We start from the raw sequence: 21,833 nt of genomic DNA, 5'->3' as shown, positions 1-21,833 counted from the left end.
GATAAATAAATAATTTATAGTACATTTAATATTGCAAAGATGGCTAATCAATGTTTCCTTTTCAGTGGTCCACACTCTCTCACAAATACAAATTAATAGTATTTTGAATAGCATATATTGTGTTATACTGACTCTGTTAAGACTTTGATTCCACCCATCCTCCTCTCCACCTGAGGAAAACCTCCGGTCACGAGTAGCTGAGATGAGACAGAGAGAGAGAGAGAAAGGATAGAGAGGGAAATCACAACTACTGTTAAGATACAGCCTGAGAGAGAGAGAGAGAGAGAGAGAGAGAGAGAGAGAGAGAGAGAGAGAGAGAGAGAGAGAAAGGATAGAGAGGATAGAGAGGGAAATCACAACTACTGTTAAGATACAGCCTGAGAGAGAGAGAGAGAGAGAGAGAGAGAGAGAGAATGAGAGAGAGAGAGAGAGAGAGAGAATGAGAGAGAGAGAGAGAGAGAGAGAATGAGAGAGAGAGAATGAGAGAGAGAGAATGAGAGAAAGGATAGAGAGGGAAATCACAACTACTGTTAAGATACAGCCTCTGAGAGAGAGAGTTGAAATACTCAAGGTTGCTACACACAGGAATTCTATGATGAGACGTGCTCTCTTTAGTTTAAAAACATCTTGATCAATATATCAGTCAATTTCTCAATAACCCATTAGGCCAACAGTGAATCCTCTGGGTCCTTAGCAGCAGTACCTCTGGGAGAGGGAGTGTCAGGGTAGTGGTTAGACTGTACCTCTGGGAGAGGGAGTGTCAGGGTAGTGGTTAACGGTACCTCTGGGAGAGGGAGTGTCAGGGTACTGGTTAGACGGTAGCCCCTGGGAGAGGGAGTGTCGGGGTAGTGTCGGGGTAGTGGTTAGACGGTACCTCTCGGAGAGGGAGTGTCAGGGTAGTGGTTAACGGTACCTCTGGGAGAGGGAGTGTATGGGTAGTAGTTAGACGGTACCTCTGGGAGAGGGAGTGTAGGGGTAGTGGTTAGACGATACCTCTGGGAGAGGGAGTGTAGCGGTAGTGGTTAGACGGTACCTCTGGGAGAGGGAGTGTAGGGGTAGTGGTTAGACTGTACCTCTGGGAGAGGGAGTGTAGGTGTAGTGGTTAAACGGTACCTCTGGGAGAGGGAGTGTCGGGGGTAGTGGTTAGACGGTACCTCTGGGAGAGGGAGTGTCGGGGTAGTGGTTAGACGGTACCTCTGGCAGAGGGAGTGTCGGGGTAGTGGTTAGACGGTACCTCTGGGAGAGGGAGTGTAGGGGTAGTGGTTAGACGGTACCTCTGGGAGAGGGAGTGTAGGGGTAGTGGTTAGACGGTACCTCTGGGAGAGGGAGTGTAGGGGTAGTGGTTAGACGGTACCTCTGGGAGAGGGAGTGTAGGGGGTAGTGGTTAGACGGTACCTCTGGGAGAGGGAGTGTAGGGGTAGTAGTTAGACTGCTGGTGGTCGTGGTCAGGAGAGTACGAGTCAGGAAACTGGGAAGTCTGGAGGATGTTGTCGCTGGCTTTACTCTTAGTGGCCGAGTAGTTTGAAACATCTGTAGGGAGAGAACATGATGAGGTGAGAACACACACACGTACACACACGTACACACACGTACACACACACCACTAATGATGGCAGGCAGCCTGAGAGAAAACCGTATTCCTCTCCCAGTAATGACTGATTGTCTAGCCGGTTTGTTTTGGTCTTAATGCAGAGAGTGAGGCAGAGAAGGGCAGAGATGTGGTGGGGAATGCAGAGAGTGAGGCAGAGAAGGGCAGAGATGTGGTGGGGAATGCATGCAGGGAGCTTCAGTCTAGTTAGTCTCTAAAAGAGGACTGACAGAGGATTTAGATTTAGAGAATCTGCAGCACCTGGTCTCACCTTACACAGATGACCTGGTACTGCTGCCTCCCATTGAGAAGGGGTTACAGCAGCACCTAGATCACCTGCACAGGTTCTGTCAGACAGAGAGAGAGAGGTGGGGAGAGAGAGAGAGATACAGAGAGAAGAGAGAGAGAGACAGAGAGAGAGAGATGAAGAGATAGGAAGAGAGAGATGAAGAGAGAGAGAGAGATGAAGAGAGAGAGAGAGAGGGAGGGAGAGAGAGAGAGAGAGAGAGAGAGAGAGATGAAGAGAGAAAGAGAGAGGAAGAGAGAGATGAAGAGAGAGATGAAGAGAGGGGAGGTAAAGAAAATGAATGAGGAGATAGATAGCGTTGATAATATCTGGTAAGTAAGTGGTCTGATAAAAATAGACTGCAGATAGGTAGACTGGCTCAGGTACTTACACAGAGGACAGTTGACCAAGGACAGTACAGAAGGATGAAGGGAGAGGGACTAGGAGAAGGAAGGTTATATTAGCCACATGTCGAAAATTGAGCGAGAGAGAGAGGGAGAGGCAGAGAGAGATAACGAGAGAGAAGCAGAGAGAGAGAGGGGCAGAGAGAGAGAGAGACAGAGAGAGAGAAAGAGAGAGAAGCAGAGAGAGAGAGGGGCAGAGAGAGAGAGAGACAGAGAGAGAGAAAGAGAGGCAGAGAGAGAGGCAGAGAGAGAGAGAGAGAGAGAGAGAGTCCTATAACTCATCATACCTCTGTCACCTCTCTGTTGATAGATGGCCCACCGGTACTCAGTGATTTCTATCTATCTATCTAGCTACCTCCGCACTGCCTCTGGTGGGGGCTGATTGCATTGCAAATCATGAGGTAGCAATAACTATTGCAGGACAGGAGCACCATGTCGGAAGGCTGCGTGTCCTGATGGATTCAGAATCAGCTCTCAACATGTTGGACATTGAAACCAGTCTGGATCATTAGGTTCTGTGGAAGTGGTAGCCCCCTGGCCTAAGGCATGTGTCTCACTCTTAACACATTATAATTGTGTGGCGTGGTCTACACACTGTACACGACAGCCTGCGTGCGTCCCTATTGTATCCAGAGACTTGAATGTATTATGAATGAATATACTCTGTTTCTCCTCCTCACTCTGGTGTTGGAATGGGAAACATGTTCAAACCATGTTACGTCTAGTGAACACAGAGACAGCTCAATATGATGTCACAGAGACAGCTCAATATGATGTCACAGAGACAGCTCAATATGATGTCACAGAGACCGTGCTGCTCAATATGATGTCACAGAGACAGTGCTGCTCAATATGATGTCACAGAGACCGTGCTGCTCAATATGATGTCACAGAGACAGTGCTGCTCAATATGATGTCACAGAGACCGTGCTGCTCAATATGATGTCACAGAGACAGCTCAATATGATGTCACAGAGACCGTGCTGCTCAATATGATGTCACAGAGACAGTGCTGCTCAATATGATGTCACAGAGACAGTGCTGCTCAATATGATGTCACAGAGACAGCTCAATATGATGTCACAGAGACAGTGCTGCTCAATATGATGTCACAGAGACAGTGCTGCTCAATATGATGTCACAGAGACCGTGCTGCTCAATATGATGTCACAGAGACAGCTCAATATGATGTCACAGAGACCGTGCTGCTCAATATGATGTCACAGAGACCGTGCTGCTCAATATGATGTCACAGAGACCGTGCTGCTCAATATGATGTCACAGAGACCGTGCTGCTCAATATGATGTCACAGAGACAGTGCTGCTCAATATGATGTCACAGAGACAGTGCTGCTCAATATGATGTCACAGAGACCGTGCTGCTCAATATGATGTCACAGAGACCGTGCTGCTCAATATGATGTCACAGAGACCGTGCTGCTCAATATGATGTCACAGAGACAGCTCAATATGATGTCACAGAGACCGTGCTGCTCAATATGATGTCACAGAGACCGTGCTGCTCAATATGATGTCACAGAGACCGTGCTGCTCAATATGATGTCACAGAGACAGTGCTGCTCAATATGATGTCACAGAGACAGTGCTGCTCAATATGATGTCACAGAGACCGTGCTGCTCAATATGATGTCACAGAGACCGTGCTGCTCAATATGATGTCAGAGAGACCGTGCTGCTCATTATGATGTCGCAAGAACATTCTTTTGCATCAATGCACGTACACAGACTTTGTCTGAGAGCACACGTGATAGTACCTGTTCAGACTGGCTCAACAACTTGGTAGCGATGGCTTTATGTGCAAGTAAATGCTGTAGGCTGTGTTAATGCTGAAGCATATGATCCCTGAATGTCTCGGTAGTACGTGTGTTGCTACTGTATCTTAACAGAAAAACACCATAAGTCTGTAAAGTACACAAACATACAGGACAGTGAACAGTACTTATAGACTGACACAGATATACTCTCATGGTCAGCAATGCACCTTGGTGATCTGCACAACTACTCAACCATGAAACAGGGAAACTGATTAGGCCTATCTCTGAAGTCTAGAGGTAAAACAACTAGTTGACCTATCTCTGAAGTCTAGAGGTAAAACAACTAGTTGACCTATCTCTGAAGTCTAGAGGTAAAACAACTAGTTGACCTATCTCTGAAGTCTAGAGGTAAAACAACTAGTTCACCTATCTCTGAAGTCTAGAGGTAAAACAACTAGTTGACCTATCTCTGAAGTCTAGACACATCCATTAATGTCTAAACCGCTGGCAACAAAAGTGAGTACACCCCTAAGTGAAAATGTCCAAATTGGGCCCAATTAGCCATTTTCCCTCCCCGGTGTCATGTGACTCGTTAGTGTTACAAGGTCTCAGGTGTGAATGCAGGTGTATTAAATTTGGTGTCATCGCTCTCACACTCCCTCCTACTGACTGGTCACTGGAAGTTCAACATGGCACCTCATGGCAAAGAACTCTCTGAGGATCTGAAAAAAAGAATTGTTGCTCTACATAAAGATGGCCTGGGCTATAAGAAGATTGCCAAGACCCTGAAACTGAGCTGCAGCACGGTGGCCAAGACCATACTGCGGTTTAACTGGACAGGTTCCACTCAGAACAGGCCTCGCCATGGTCGACCAAAGAGGTTGAGTGCACGTGCTCAGCGTCATATCCAGAGGTTGTCTTTGGGAAATAGACGTATGAGTGCTGCCAGCATTGCTGCAGAGGTTGAAGGGGTGGGGGGTCAGCCTGTCAGTGCTCAGACCATACGCCGTACACTGCATCAAATTGGTCTGCATGGCTATCGTCCCAGAAGGAAGACTCTTCTAAAGATGATGCACAAGAAAGTCCGCAAACAGTTTGCTGAAGACAAGCAGACTAAGGACATGGATTACTGGAACCATGTCCTGTGGTCTGATGAGACCAAGATAAACTTATTTGGTTCAGATGGTGTCAAGCATGTGTGGCGGCAACCAGGTGAGGAGTACAAAGACAAGTGTGTCTTGCCTACAGTCAAGCATGGTGGTTGGAGTGTCATGGTCTGGGGCTGCATGAGTGCTGCCAACAATGGGGAGCTACAGTTCATTGAGGGAACCATGAATGCCAACATGTACTGTGACATACTGAAGCAGAGCATGATCCCCTCCCTTCGGAGACTGGGCCGCAGGGCAGTGTTGTGTCTTTACTATCATTAACTGAAGACTGATAGATTTATCAAAGATTCTCTGTAATGAGTTATTACGCGATCAACTGATTAATCACATAACTAATTAACTAGGAAGTCGGGGCACCAAGGAAAAATATTCAGATTACAATGTTATCATTTCCTAAAATAACTTTACAGATATTTTATCTGATCAATTAGTGTTCAAATTAATTATTTACTTTACCTCACGTTAGTCTCATTCCGAACGTCGTAAATTGTTGGTTATCTGCACGAACCCAGTCTTCACTATGAGTCATCCATACATCAATTGTCTTAAATCATTTATTTATTACTAACTAAGTAATTCACAGAAATGCATAAACAAACATGATAGGAGAATGTGCCCCTAGTGGGCTGAACCGGCATGGCGGCTTGTTAGACAAAAGGGGAAGTGGGGGTCGACTAAGAAGTCACTACAGAGTAATAATTATAACAATTGAAATGCTAATCCTTTACACATGAACACTCACTCATTCGGGAACAATTTCAATCAATATATATATTTACGCTCAGTGTGTTGTCTTAATTACTGGTGAAAATATTCCAACATGATAACGACCCCAAACACACCTCCAAGACGACCACTGCCTTGCTAAAGAAGCTGAGGGTAAAGGTGATGGACTGGCCAAGCATGTCTCCAGACCTAAACCCTATTGAGCATCTGTGGGGCATCCTCAAATGGAAGGTGGAGGAGTGCAAGGTCTCTAACATCCACCAGCTCTGTGATGTCATCATGGAGGAGTGGAAGAGGACTCCAGTGGCAACCTGTGAAGCTCTGGTGAACTCCATGCCCAAGAGGGTAAGGCAGTGCTGGAAAATGATGGTGGCCACACAAAATATTGACACTTTGGGCCCAATTTGGACATTTTCACTTAGGGGTGTACTCACTTTTGCTGCCAGCGGATTAGACATTAATGGCTGTGTGTTGAGTTATTTTGAGGGGACAGCAAATTTACACTGTTATACAAGCTGTACACTCACTACTTTACATTGTAGCAAAGTGTCATTTCTTCAGTGTTGTCACATGAAAAGATATACTCAAATATTTACAAAAATGTGAGGGGTGTACTCACTTTTGTGATATACTGTGTGTATATATATATGTTTCTCCCTTTGGTTCCTTCCCCAGGTGTCATTGTTTATTGTTTATTTATGGTTTGTTATTGTTATTATTGATTATTTATTAAAACACTCCCGAACTTGCTTTCCGAATCTCAGCGCACATCGTTACAACAACATCACATTAAAAAATAAAATATATTTGATTTACACCACAAAAAAAAAATGCCAGAAGATTAAATATTGCCAATAGCTCCTCATCCTCTGAGACACGGTATACTTCCAATGAGGTAGCTACAATTGACGGTGATTCATCTTTTAGCTTGATCATTGTTGTAAGAGGTTGATACATTCAACTGTGTGGTTTTGTTGGGACACACACACACACAACAAACACATCAATCACAGCTAAATCACATCACAGACAATGCCTCACGGCAGGCAGCCCCACACATATACCATGACGCTTATAGATGGGAGGTTTCCTGTAGATGTTGAGATCCCCTGTGGCTGAGGACACACAATGAGAGAGAGAGAGAGAGGAGATGAAACATTGAAAAGAGAAAAGGTAAGAAGAAGAGTAGGGAGGGGAAAGGTCAATCTTTTAGATCCACCGGGATGGAGAGTACATGATAGAAGAGGAAAGTACTAACGGTGTTAGAAGTTGTGTTGTATTGTGTTGTATTGTGTTGTGTTGTGTTGTGTTGTGTTGTGTTGTTGTGTTGTGTTGTTGTGTTGTTGTGTTGTGTTGTTGTGTTGTTGTGTTGTGTTATGTTGTTGTGTTGTTGTGTTGTGTTGTTGTGTTGTATTGTATTGTATTGTGTTGCGTTGCGTTGCGTTGCGGTGCTGTGCTGTGTTGTGTTGTATTGTGTTGTATTGTATTGTGTTGCAATGTGTTGTATTGTGTCACAATGTGTTGTATTGTATTGTGTAATGTGTACTGTAAGACTGTATCCTGTATATAAAATTAATAACCCATTTTGCCAATCTCCTGCCATCCTTGTCTGGACTCTAATGACTGATTAAAGTGACACCGTCAATACAACAGATGGCGTATAATGGGTTCTGCTGTGCATGTACAGTATATTTAAGCATTGAGGTGCGAGGGGCTGTGGTATATGGCCAATCTACCACGGTTCAGGGCTGTTCTTAGGCACGACGCATCGCGGACCCCAGACGTGCTGTTTTGCTATTATAAACTGCTTACCAACGTCATTAGAGCAGTAAAAATACATGTTTTGTCATACCCGTGGTATACAGTCTGATATACCATGGCTGTCAGCCAATCAGCATTCAGGGCTCGAACCACCCAGTTTATAAAGGCAAATGAAACAAAACATCAGATGGAGAGGGGACGACGGACACAGCATCTGGTTACAATAGACCCTCAGCACAGAGAATAGAAGAGGAAGAGCTAGTCACAGATGACGACAGGGTAACAAAGAGACACAACCAGTGATGACGTCTGCATAATGGCAATGATGGATAGGGTGAGGGTGTCATCGTGAAGGAGGCAAGCGATGCAGAGAGACATGGTACTCCACACAGCCAGTCAGTTGCAGGCTGACTACACACAGTTAGTAGGGTGTAAGATACCCCCACATTGGGACCTTCGAAAACATTTTAGGTCGGACTTCAGTTGAGGACAAGAGGAGGAAGAGGAGGATAGGGAGGAAGAGGATGGGGAGGATGGGGAGGAGGAGGAAGAAGATGGGGAAGATAAGGAGAAAGAGGATGGGGAGGAGGAGGAGGAGGAGAAAGAGGACAAGGAGGAGGAGGATGGGGAGTAGGAGGAAGAGGATGGGGAGGAAGAGGATGCAGAGGAAGAGGAAGATGATGGGAAGGAAGAGGAAGGGGAGGAGGAGGAGGAAGAGATCGGTAAGGAGGAGGATGGGAAGGAGGTGGAAGAGGAGGTTGGTAAGGAGGAGGAGGATGGGTAGGAGGAGGAAGAGATTGGTAAGGAGGAGGATGGGAAGGAGGTGGAAGAGGAGGATGGTAAGGAGGAGGAGGAGGAAGAGGTTGGTAAGGAGGAGGATGGGAAGGAGGTGGAAGAGGAGGATGGTAAGGAGGAGGAGGAGGAAGAGGTTGGTAAGGAGGAGGATGGGAAGGAGTTGGAAGAGGAGGATGGTAAGGATGAGGAGGATGGGTAGGAGGAGGAAGAGGATGGGTAGGAGGAGGAAGAGGATGGGTAGGAGGAGGAAGAGGATGGGGAGGAGGAGGAAGAGGATGGGGAGGAGGAGGAGGAAGAGGTTGGTAAGGAGGAGGATGGGAAGGAGGTGGAAGAGGAAGAGGAGGATGGTAAGGAGGAGGAGGATGGGGAGGGGGAGGAAGAGGAAGAGGAGGATGGTAAGGAGGAGGAGGATGGGTAGGAGGAGGAAGAGGAGGATGGGGGTTAAGGACAGGAAAACCAGAGGCCTACCTGGCACATGGAAATGCTTGGGGGCTTGGTAGGTGGTGGACATGCTGGACCTGGTGTCAAGCTGACTGTAAGAGAGAGAGCTCCTGCCACTCTCAGTGCCTGCAGACAGTCAGTCCAAGAATAATGACAGTGACAGAAACCAGAGCATGAGCCAAGGCTTGGCACCGCCCCTTAACCAGACTCATCCCATTCCCATTCCACAGCCAAACCTCAGCCAAGCCCACGCTCACAGAGAGCCAGCCAGTCAGAGATAGAAGACATTTAGTTTCTGGAATTAAAGATGTCCTATGCCTGACTGCAGAGGAAACAACATCATAAAACAACTGCCAAGTCTGCTATGATAGTAATCTACATGTTATATGACCTGCTATTAGACAATGAGAGAGGGATGGATGTTATAGCATGAGAGAATGGGGGAAGAGCAATCCCCTGCAGTATACCACCACCATCACTACCACTACCATTACCACCACCATTACCACCACCATCACTACCACTACCATTACCACCACCATCACCACCACCATCACTACCATCACTACCCCCATCACCATTACCAACACCACCACCATCACTACCACTACCATTACCACCACCATCACTACCATCACCATTACCACCACCACCACTACCATTACCACCACCATCACTACCATCACCATTACCACCACCATCACTACCATCACCATTACCACCACCATCACTACCATCACCATTACCACCACCATCACTACCATCACCATTACCACCACCATCACTACCATCACCATTACCACCACCATCACTACCACTACCATTACCACCACCACCACCATCACTACCATCACTACCCCCATCACCATTACCAACACCACCACCATCACTACCACTACCATTACCACCACCATCACTACCATCACCATTACCACCACCATCACTACCACTACCATTACCACCACCATCACTACCATCACCATTACCACCACCATCACTACCATCACCATTACCACCACCATCACTACCAACACCATTACCACCACCATCACTACCATTACCACTACCACCACCATCACTACCAACACCATTACCACCACCATCACTACCAACACCATTACCACCACCATCACTACCATCACCACCACCATCACTACCAACACCACCACCACCACCACCATCACTACCATCACTACCATCACCACCAACATCACTACCAACACTACCCCATCACCATTACCATCACCACCACCATCACTACCAACACCACCACCATCACTACCATTACCACTACCACCACCATCACTACCATCACCACCAACATCACTACCAACACTACCCCATCACCATTACCACCACCACCACCACCACCACCACCACCACCATCAGTACCATCACCACTACCACCACCATCACTACCATCACTACCCCCATCACCATTACCATCACCACCAACATCACTACCAACACCACCACCATCACTACCATTACCACTACCACCACCATCACTACCATCACCACCAACATCACTACCAACACTACCCCATCACCATTACCAACACCACCACCACCACCACCACCACCACCACCATCAGTACCATCACCACTACCACCACCATCACTACCATCACTACCCCCATCACCATTACCATCACCACCAACATCACTACCAACACCACCACCATCACTACCATTACCACTACCACCACCATCACTACCATCACCACCAACATCACTACCAACACTACCCCATCACCATTACCAACACCACCACCACCACCACCACCACCATCAGTACCATCACCACTACCAACCACCATCACTACCAACACTACCCCCATCACCATCACCACCAACATCACTACCAACACCACCACCATCACTACCATTACCACTACCACCACCATCACTACCATCACCACCAACATCACTACCAACACTACCCCATCACCATTACCAACACCACCACCACCACCACCACCACCACCACCACCACCACCACCATCAGTACCATCACCACTACCACCACCATCACTACCATCACCACCAACATCACTACCAACACTACCCCATTACCATTACCAACACCACCACCACCACCACCACCACCACCACCACCACCATCAGTACCATCACCACTACCACCACCAACACTACCAACACTACCCCCATCACCATCACCACCACCATCACTACCAACACTACCCCCATCACCATTACCATCACCACCACCATCACTACCAACACTACCCCCATTACCACCACCATCACTACCATCACCACCAACATCACTACCAACACTACCCCATCACCATTACCAACACCACCACCACCACCATCACTACCATTACCACTACCACCACCATCACTACCATTACCACTACCACCACCATCACCACCACCATCACTACCATTACCACTACCACCACCATCACCATCACCACTACCACCACCATTACCATCACCACCAACATCAATCACCAACACCATTACCATCACCACCAACATCAATCACCAACACCACCATCACTACCACCATCACTACTACCATCACCACCACCACCACCAGCATCACCACCAGCATCACCATCACCATCATCACCACCACCATCAACACCACCACTACTATCAACACCACCAACATCACTACCTGGTTTAGATCTTATCTGTTGGAAAGATATCAGTTTTTCTCTGTGAATGGTTTGTCCTCTGACAAATCAACTGTACATTTCGGTGTTCCTCAAGGTTCCGTTTTAGGACCACTATTGTTTTCACTATATATTTTACCTCTTGGGGATGTCATTCGAAAACATAATGTTAACTTTCACTGCTATGCGGATGACACACAGCTGTACATTTCAATGAAACATGGTGAAGCCCCAAAATTGCCCTCGCTAGAAGCATGTGTTTCAGACATAAGGAAGTGGATGGCTGCAAACTTTCTACTTTTAAACCCTGAGAAAACAGAGATGCTTGTTCTAGGTCCCAAGAAACAAAGAGATCTTCTGTTGAATCTGACAATTAATCTTAATGGTTGTACAGTCGTCTCAAATAAAACTGTGAAGGACCTCAGCGTTACTCTGGACCCTGATCTCTCTTTTGAAGAACATATCAAGACCATTTCAAGGACAGCTTTTTCCCATCTACGTAACATTGCAAAAATCAGAAACTTTCTGTCCAAAAATGAGCAGAAAAATGTATCCATGCTTTTGTCACTTCTAGGTTAGACTACTGCAATGCTCTACTTTCCGGCTACCCGGATAAAGCACTAAATAAACTTCAGTTAGTGCTAAATACGGCTGCTAGAATCCTGACTAGAACCAAAACATTTGATCATATTAATCCAGTGCTAGCCTCCCTACACTGGCTTCCTGTCAAAGCAAGGGCTGATTTCAAGGTTTTACTGCTAACCTACAAAGCATTACATGGGCTTGCTCCTACCTATCTCTCTGATTTGGTCCTGCCGTACATACCTACACGTACGCTACGGTCACAAGACGCAGAGCTCCTAATTGTCCCTAGAATTTCTAAGCAAACAGCTGGAGGCAGGGCTTTCTCCTATAGAGCTCAATTTTTATGGAACGGTCTGCCTACCCATGTCAGAGACGCAAACTCGGTCTCAACCTTTAAGTCTTTACTGAAGACTCATCTCTTCAGTGGGTCATATGATTGAGTGTAGTCTGGCCCAGGAGTGTGAAGGTGAACAGAAAGGCTCTGGAGTAACGGACCGCCCTTGCTGTCTCTGCCTGGCCAGTTCCCCTCTTTCCACTGTGATTCTCTGCCTCTAACCTTATTACAGGGGCTGAGTCACTGGCTTACTGGTGCTCTTTCATACCGTCCCTGGGAGGGGTGCGTCACCTGAGTGGGTTGAGTCACTGATGTGATCATCCTGTCTGGGTTGGCGCCCCCCCCTTGGGTTGTGCCGTGATGGAGATCTTTGTGGGCTATACTCAGCCTTGTCTCAGGATGGTAAGTTGGTGGTTGAAGATATCCATCTAGTGGTGTGGGGGCTGTGCTTTGGCAAAGTGGGTGGGGTTATATCCTTCCTGTTTGGCCCTGTCCGGGGGTGTCCTCGGATGGGGCCACAGTGTCTCCTGACCCCTCCTGTCACAGCCTCCAGTATTTATGCTGCAGTAGTTTATGTGTCGGGGGGCTAGGGTCAGTTTGTTATATCTGGAGTACTTCTCCTGTCCTATTCGGTGTCCTGTGTGAATTTAAGTGTGCTCTCTCTAATTCTCTCTTTCTCTCTTTCTTTCTCTCTCTCGGAGGACCTGAGCCCTAGGACCATGCCTCAGGACTACCTGACATGATGACTCCTTGCTGTCCCCAGTCCACCTGGCCGTGCTGCTGCTCCAGTTTCAACTGTTCTGCCTTATTATTATTGGACCATGCTGGTCATTTATGAACATTTGAACATCTTGGCCATGTTCTGTTATAATCTCCACCCGGCACAGCCAGAAGAGGACTGGCCACCCCATATAGCCTGGTTCCTCTCTAGGTTTCTTCCTAGGTTTTGGCCTTTCTAGGGAGTTTTTCCTAGCCACCGTGCTTCTACACCTGCATTGCTTGCTGTTTGGGGTTTTAGGCTGGGTTTCTGTACAGCACTTTGAGATATCAGCTGATGTACGAAGGGCTATATAAATACATTTGATTTGAAATTTGATTTACCACTACCACCACCACCACCATCATCACATTCACCACCATCACCACTATCACATTCACCACTATCACATTCACCATCACCACATTCACTACCATCATCACCACCATCACCACCACCATTCCCACCACATATACTTCAGGTACTACAGTATTATCAGACTCTAAGAGGAGTCTGGAGAAGAGGAGGCAGGGGTGTGACTGTATGGCAGTACTGGAGGGGATGGTAATGTGGGTGCATGAGTGGCTCCCAAGCCTGAGTGTGTTAACGTGGACCTAATGTTGTTCCAGTCACATATAGAAACTAACGTTGTTCCAGTCACCAATAGGAACTAATGTTGTTCCAGTCACCTATAGGAACTAATGTTGTTCCAGTCACCTATAGGAACTAATGTTGTTCCAGTCACATATAGAAACTAATGTTGTTCCAGTCACATATATGAACTAATGTTGTTCCAGTCACCTATAGGAACTAATGTTGTTCCAGTCACCTATAGGAACTAATGTTGTTCCAGTCACATATAGGAACTAATGGTGTTCCAGTCACCTATAGGAACTAATGTTGTTCCAGTCACATATAGGAACTAATGTTGTTCCAGTCACATATAGAAACTAATGTTGTTCCAGTCACCTACAGGAACTAATGTTGTTCCAGTCACCAATAGGAACTAATGTTGTTCCAGTCACCTATAGGAACTAATGTTGTTCCAGTCACATATAGGAACTAATGTGGTTCCAGTCACATATAGGAACTAATGTTGTTCCAGTCACCTACAGGAACTAATGTTGTTCCAGTCACCTACAGGAACTAATGTTGTTCCAGTCACCTATAGGAACTAATGTTGTTCCAGTCACATATAGGAACTAATGTTGTTCCAGTCACCTACAGGAACTAATGTTGTTCCAGTCATCTATAGGAACTAATGTTGTTCCAGTCACATATAGGAACTAATGTTGTTCCAGTCACCTACAGGAACTAATGTTGTTCCAGTCACCTATAGGAACTAATGTTGTTCCAGTCACATATAGGAACTAATGTTGTTCCAGTCACCTACAGGAACTAATGTTGTTCCAGTCACATATAGGAACTAATGTTGTTCCAGTCACATATAGGAACTAATGTTGTTCCAGTCACCTACAGGAACTAATGTTGTTCCAGTCACATATAGGAACTAATGTTGTTCCAGTCACCTATAGGAACTAATGTTGTTCCAGTCACGTATAGGATGTACACACAGGGCATAGGGATAAATCACTCCCGACGCCTTCTAACATGATCAAACTCAGTATCGGTCTAGAATTGTTTTCTTGTTGACATTTGAAGGCAAAATTATTGATGGTATTTAATCTCGAACATTTCTTTTCAAGGAGGAGTTTCTCGTGCCCATGTGTACCGCAGAGTGACGCGGTCATGTTCCATTGAGAGACACTCACCGGGGCGGAAGCGGTGCTGTGGGGAGCAGGAGGTGGACACGGTGGGAGACATGCCCTGGCGGCTGTAGGTGGGAGAGTCATTGAAGCCTGGGCTGGAGGAGCGCCTTTGTCTCAGCTCTACCCTGTCATAGACGTCCTGGGAAGCACAGGAGTCACAGGTCAGTGTTTGTCTGTCTGTCTGCAGGGCTCAGTCTGGTGTCTGTCTGCAGGGCTCAGTCTATCTGTCTGTCTGCAGGGCTCAGTCTATCTGTCTGTCTGCAGGGCTCAGTCTATCTGTCTGTCTGCAGGGCTCAGTCTATCTGTCTGTCTGCAGGGCTCAGTCTATCTGTCTGTCTGTCTGTCTGCAGGGCTCTGTCTGTCTGCAGGGCTCAGTCTGTCTGTCTGTCTGCAGGGCTCAGTCTATTTGTCTGTCTGCAGGGCTCAGTCTGTCTGTCTGTCTGAAGGGCTCAGTCTGTCTGTCTGTCTGTCTGTCTGTCTGTCTGTCTGTCTGTCTGTCTGTCTGTCTGTCTGTCTGTCTGTCTGTCTGTCTGTCTGTCTGTCTGTCTGTCTGTCTGTCTGTCTGTCTGTCTGTCTGTCTGTCTGTCTGTCTGTCTGTCTGTCTGTCTGTCTGTCTGCAGGGCTCAGTCTGTCTGTCTGTCTGTCTGTCTGTCTGTCTGTCTGTCTGTCTGTCTGTCTGTCTGTCTGTCTGTTTGCAGGACTCTGTCTATCTGTCTGTCTGCAGGGCTCAGTCTGTCTGTCTGTCTGTCTGCAGGGCTCAGTCTATCTGTCTGTCTGTCTGTTTGCAGGACTCTGTCTGTCTGTCTGTCTGTCTGTCTGTCTGTCTGTCTGTCTGTCTGGCTGGCTGTCTGGCTGTCTGTCTGGCTGGCACCCTTGCTAACACCACATTGTTTACTTGTGTACATTCTTTCATCTAATAGTTATTTAATCAAGTCAGTTGAGAGCTCTGTGCCTCTTCTACGGCTACCGTCATCACATGGACCCAACAGTATATCCCACATACACCCTCTCATTCCCGTTCAGCCATCCCCTCCCTGTCAAGTGATTCAGTGCAGTAGTGCATGGAATGTAATTACCTGAGAGTTTGGAGAGAGAGTTCCCAGAGACCGTAGAGGACAGGAGAGGAGTGAAGAGAGAGCAGTGGAATCAGTCAGTCAATAGCACCCATGCTCTCCAGAATGACTTAGCAGAATGCTATTCAGAGCCAAACATGGGATAGATCAAATGGTATCCGTGAGCTTTACTAAACCATGAATAACATGACTTAAAGTCCTTTTTGCGATGCCGGTTTTAATAGGGTTACATAGTACATAGAAACCCTCACAGTAAACATGAAGAATCCATTTTGTTTGCGGCTTTGGTTTACCAATGTAAAATAATCTCAATAAATAGTACATTCAGTTACAAAGGCCACGGCGCGAAAGTATGAAGCGTGTAATTGACAAATTGTTCAGTGAGTGTCTCTCGAAGTCTGATCAATTCAAATCTGTGGCCAAAGCAGGAGGCTCACGAGGATGTAGTGATGTTTTAACATGGTTTTGTGACCACGCTACAACCACACACACACAGGGGTTAAAGAGGGAAGCTGGGGGAGGGAGCAACAGGGAGACACAGAGACAGCAGGCACAGGGGCACAGAAAGAGGAGGACACAGGGAGAGGAGGACACAGGGAGAGGAGGACACAGAGAGAAGAGGGCACAGGGGCACAGAAAGAGGAGGACACAGGGAGAGGAGAACACAGGGAGAGGAGGACACAGGGAGAGGAGGACACAGAAAGAGGAGGACACAGGGAGAGGAGGACACAGAAAGAGGAGGACACAGGGAGAGGAGGACACAGAGAGAGGAGGACACAGAGAGAGGAGGACACAGAGAGAGGAGGACACAGGGAGAGGAGAACACAGGGAGAGGAGGACACAGGGAGAGGAGGACACAGAAAGAGGAGGACACAGGGAGAGGAGGACACAGAAAGAGGAGGACACAGGGAGAGGAGGACACAGAGAGAGGAGGACACAGAGAGAGGAGGACACAGAGAGAGGAGGACACAGAGAGAGGAGGACACAGAAAGAGGAGGACACAGAGAGAGGAGGACACAGGGAGAGGAGGACACAGAAAGAGGAGGACACAGGGAGAGGAGGACACAGGGAGAGGAGGACACAGAGAGAGGAGGACACAGGGAGAGGAGGACACAGAGAGAGGAGGACACAGGGAGAGGAGGACACAGGGAGAGGAGGACACAGGGAGAGGAGGACACAGAGAGAAGAGGGCACAGGGAGAGGAGGACACAGAGAGAGGAGGACACAGGGAGAGGAGGACACAGAGAGAAGAGGGCACAGGGGCACAGAAAGAGGAGGACACAGAGAGAGGAGGACACAGGGAGAGGAGGACACAGAGAGAAGAGGGCACAGGGGCACAGGGGCACAGGGCAGTGGGCATCACGCACACACACATACATAAGCACACACACAGAGGTCAACTAGAGTAGCACTAGCGTATCAATACCTCCCCATAGCTGTAGCGTTCTAGTCTGTCATCAGAGGAGTATCTGTGATAAGACTCACAGGGAATGAGATCGGGCCGCTGCACGTCACAAATAGCTTTAATCTTAGGCAGTGCGGCCAGATCTTTGTAACTTAGGACCTCGTTTTCCACTTTGGCCTGTAGAGAGGACAGAGAACGAGACAGAACATGGAGAAGCAGGTGTAAGACAGACAGACAGACAGACAGACAGACAGACAGGACGAAGCTTGCGTTGACAGACTGAGAGATCCGGAGGGGAGACCGGATCAGGGTCAGCTGCAAGCTGCTGATGGCACCCTGGGTAAGACAGAGAAAACACACACCCACACACACTGACCGCAGAGACATCCCAGAAACAAACCCTATGGAAGAGAGATCGCTGGAGAGTGGCCACAGCTCTCCCAGGACTTTGGTCCAAACCACACTCAACAACAGCATAATATCTGAACAAGTTGTGTACCATGGCAGTTTTCCTCTTTAGTGGCATACAGAGTATTTGAGCAGAGCAGAACGAGGGGCGGAGCTGGAGCGGAGCGAGGGGCGGGGCTGGAGCGGAGCATTCCCAATTTGACTGGAGCACGAAGCGAGATTCCCAAAGGCTGAAGCATCGACCTTCTCATAGATTACAATTTCGCTCCAGAAGTGCTCATTTCACAAGCTCAGGGCATGCCCGGCCCAGCATGCATTTGTAGTCTACTTGCATACTGCTATAACCCCTTGCATTAGATACTGTCATGGAGTTCACTAAATATTTCCATAAAGAAACAGGTGAAACACACAGGTACTAAATCAAGGTGACTTATAAAGATGACGACCAAGAGCAAGAGAGATTACTCACCCTGTCATTTACGTGAAGAAAATACAGAGATTCGAGGGGCGGAGGTCGGAGTGCCTTGTGAGAATTGGTCGGCGAGTGGGTAAAACCGCTTCCACCATCCGTTCTATTGTCCAATGTGCAATTCTCATCACTGGAGAATAAACTGGATGAGCTCCGTTCAAAACTATCCTACCATCGGGACATTAAAAACTGTAATATCTTACAATTCACAGAGTCGTGGCTGAACGACGACACGGATAATATAGAGCTGGCTGGGTTTTCATTGCATCGGTAACACAGAACAGCTACTTCGTCTGGTACGACGCGGGGTAGGGGTGTGTGTCTATTTGCTATAACACATTTCAAGCAGACCACCATAGTCCCTGTGCCCAAGAAAGCGAAGGTAACCTGCCTAAATGACTACAGCCCCATAGCACTCACATCGGTAGCCATGGAGTGCTTTGAACGGCTGGTCATGGATCACATCAACACCATCAACACCATCATCCATCATCCCAGAAACACTAGACCCACTCCAATTCGAATACAGATCCACAGATGACGCAATCTCAACCGCACTCCACACTGCCCTTTCCCACTTGGACAAAAGGAACACCTATGTGAGAAAGTCATTCATTGACTACAGCTCAGCATTCAACACCATAGTTCCCTCAAAGTTCCTCACTAAGCTAAGGACCCTGGGACTAAACACCTCCCTCTGCAACTGGATCCTGGACTTCCTGACGGGCCGCCCCCAGGTGGTAAAGGTAGGTAACAACACATCCGCCACGCTGATCCTCAACACTGGGGCCCCTCTGTGGTGCGTGCTTAGTCCCCCTCCTGTACTTGCTGTTCACCCACAACTGTGTGGCCAAACACGACTCCAACACCATCATTAAGTTTGCTGACGACACAACAATGGTAGGCCTGATCACTGACAATGATGAGCCTATAGGGAGGAGGTCAGAGACCTGGCAGTGTGGTGCCAGGACAACAACCTCTCCCTTAATGTGAGCAAGACAAAGGAGCTGATTGTGGACTACAGGAAAAGGAGGGTCGAACAGGTCCCCATTAACATCGACAGGGCTGTAGTGGAGCGGCTAGAGAGTCTCAAGTTCCTTGGTGTTTACATCACCAACAAACTATCATGGTCCAAACACACCAAGACAGTCATGAAGAGGGTACGACAACACCTTTTCCCCCTCAGGAGACTGAAAAGATTTGACATATTTCCCCAGATCCTCAAACAGTTCTACAGCTGCACCAATGAGAGCATCCTGACAGGTTGCTTCACCGCCTGGTATGGCAACTGCTCAGCATCCGACCTTAAGGTGCTACAGAGGGTAGTGCGTACGGCCCAGTACATCACTGGGGCCAAGCTTCCAGCCATCCAGGACCTCTATACTAGGCATGTCAGAGGAAGGCCCAAAAAATGGTAAAAGACTACAGTCACTCAAGTCATAGACTGCTCTCTCTGCTACCGCACGGCAAGCGGTACCGGAGCGCCATGTCTAGGACCAAAAGGCTCCTCAACAGCTTATACCCCCAAGCCATAAGACTGCTGAACAATTAATCAAATGGTCACCGGGACAATTTACATGGACACCGCCCCCTATCCCCCTTGTTTTAACACTGCTGCTACTCGCTGTTTATTATCTATGCATAGTCACTTTACCCCTACCTACATGTACAAATGACCTCGACTAACCTGTACCCCAGCACATTGACTTGGTACCGGTACCCCCTGTATATAACCTCCACACTGACTCGGTACTGGTACCCCCCTGTATATAGTCTCTACACTGACTCTGTACTGGTACCCTCTGTATATAACCTCCACACTGACTCGGTACTGGTACCCCTGTATATAGCCTCCACACTGACTCGGTACTGGTACCCCCTGTATATAGTCTCTACACTGACTCTGTACTGGTACCCCCTGTATATAACCTCCACACTGATTCGGTACTGGTACCCCTGTATATAGCCTCCACACTGACTCGGTACTGGTACCCCCTGTATATAGCCTCCACACTGACTCGGTACTGGTACCCCTGTATATAGCCTCCACACTGACTCGGTACTGGTACCCATGTATATAGCCTCCACACTGACTCGGTACTGGTACCCCCTGTATATAGCCTCCACACTGACTCGGTACTGGTACCCCTGTATATAGCCTCCACACTGACTCGGTACTGCTACCCCCCTGTATATAGTCTCTACACTGACTCGGTACTGGTACCTCCTGTATATAGCCTCCACATTGACTCGGTACTGGTACCCCCCTGTATATAGTCTCTACACTGACACGGTACTGGTACGTCCTGTATATAGCCTCCACATTGACTAGGTACCGGTACCTCCTGTATATAGCCTCCACATTGACTCGGTACCGGTACCTCCTGTATATAGCCTCCACATTGACTAGGTACCGGTACCTCCTGTATATAGCCTCCACACTGACTAGGTACCGGTACCTCCTGTATATAGCCTCCACATTGACTAGGTACCGGTACCTCCTGTATATAGCCTCCACATTGACTAGGTACCGGTACCTCCTGTATATAGCCTCCACACTGACTCGGTACTGGTACCCCTGTATATAGCCTCCACACTGACTCGGTACTGCTACCCCCCTGTATATAGTCTCTACACTGACTCGGTACTGGTACCTCCTGTATATAGCCTCCACATTGACTCGGTACTGGTACCCCCCTGTATATAGTCTCTACACTGACACGGTACTGGTACGTCCTGTATATAGCCTCCACATTGACTAGGTACCGGTACCTCCTGTATATAGCCTCCACATTGACTCGGTACCGGTACCTCCTGTATATAGCCTCCACATTGACTAGGTACCGGTACCTCCTGTATATAGCCTCCACACTGACTAGGTACCGGTACCTCCTGTATATAGCCTCCACATTGACTAGGTACCGGTACCTCCTGTATATAGCCTCCACATTGACTAGGTACCGGTACCTCCTGTATATAGCCTCCACATTGACTAGGTACCGGTACCTCCTGTATATAGCCTCCACACTGACTAGGTACCGGTACCTCCTGTATATAGCCTCCACACTGACTAGGTACCGGTACCTCCTGTATATAGCCTCCACATTGACTAGGTACCGGTACCTCCTGTATATAGCCTCCACATTGACTCGGTACCGGTACCTCCTGTATATAGCCTCCACATTGACTAGGTACCGGTACCTCCTGTATATAGCCTCCACACTGACTAGGTACCGGTACCTCCTGTATATAGCCTCCACATTGACTAGGTACCGGTACCTCCTGTATATAGCCTCCACATTGACTAGGTACCGGTACCTCCTGTATATAGCCTCCACATTGACTAGGTACCAGTACCTCCTGTATATAGCCTCCACACTGACTAGGTACCGGTACCTCCTGTATATAGCCTCCACACTGACTAGGTACCGGTACCTCCT

General features: G+C 47.8%; 1 protein-coding gene across 2 annotated transcripts in view; it reads right to left on the bottom strand.

Annotated features, from left to right (window-relative positions):
* The window catches only part of LOC109873391 (actin-binding LIM protein 3-like), a 158,484-nt gene that overhangs the window by 17,496 nt on the left and 119,155 nt on the right, over positions 1-21,833 (bottom strand). The window contains exons 10-13 of one of the 2 annotated variants that reach the window (XM_031808404.1): positions 17,538-17,693; positions 15,042-15,177; positions 1,396-1,530; positions 133-197 (exon numbers count right to left, since the gene is read on the bottom strand). In XM_031808404.1, the coding sequence (XP_031664264.1) occupies positions 133-197; positions 1,396-1,530; positions 15,042-15,177; positions 17,538-17,693 (492 nt within the window). The remainder of the gene's footprint in view (positions 1-132; positions 198-1,395; positions 1,531-15,041; positions 15,178-17,537; positions 17,694-21,833) is intronic. The other variant, XM_031808405.1, reaches the window with a different exon arrangement.

The sequence above is a fragment of the Oncorhynchus kisutch genome, linkage group LG28 (genome assembly GCF_002021735.2).
Source record: "Oncorhynchus kisutch isolate 150728-3 linkage group LG28, Okis_V2, whole genome shotgun sequence".
Lineage (NCBI taxonomy): Eukaryota > Metazoa > Chordata > Actinopteri > Salmoniformes > Salmonidae > Oncorhynchus > Oncorhynchus kisutch.
This window is presented reverse-complemented; position numbering and strand designations above follow the sequence as displayed.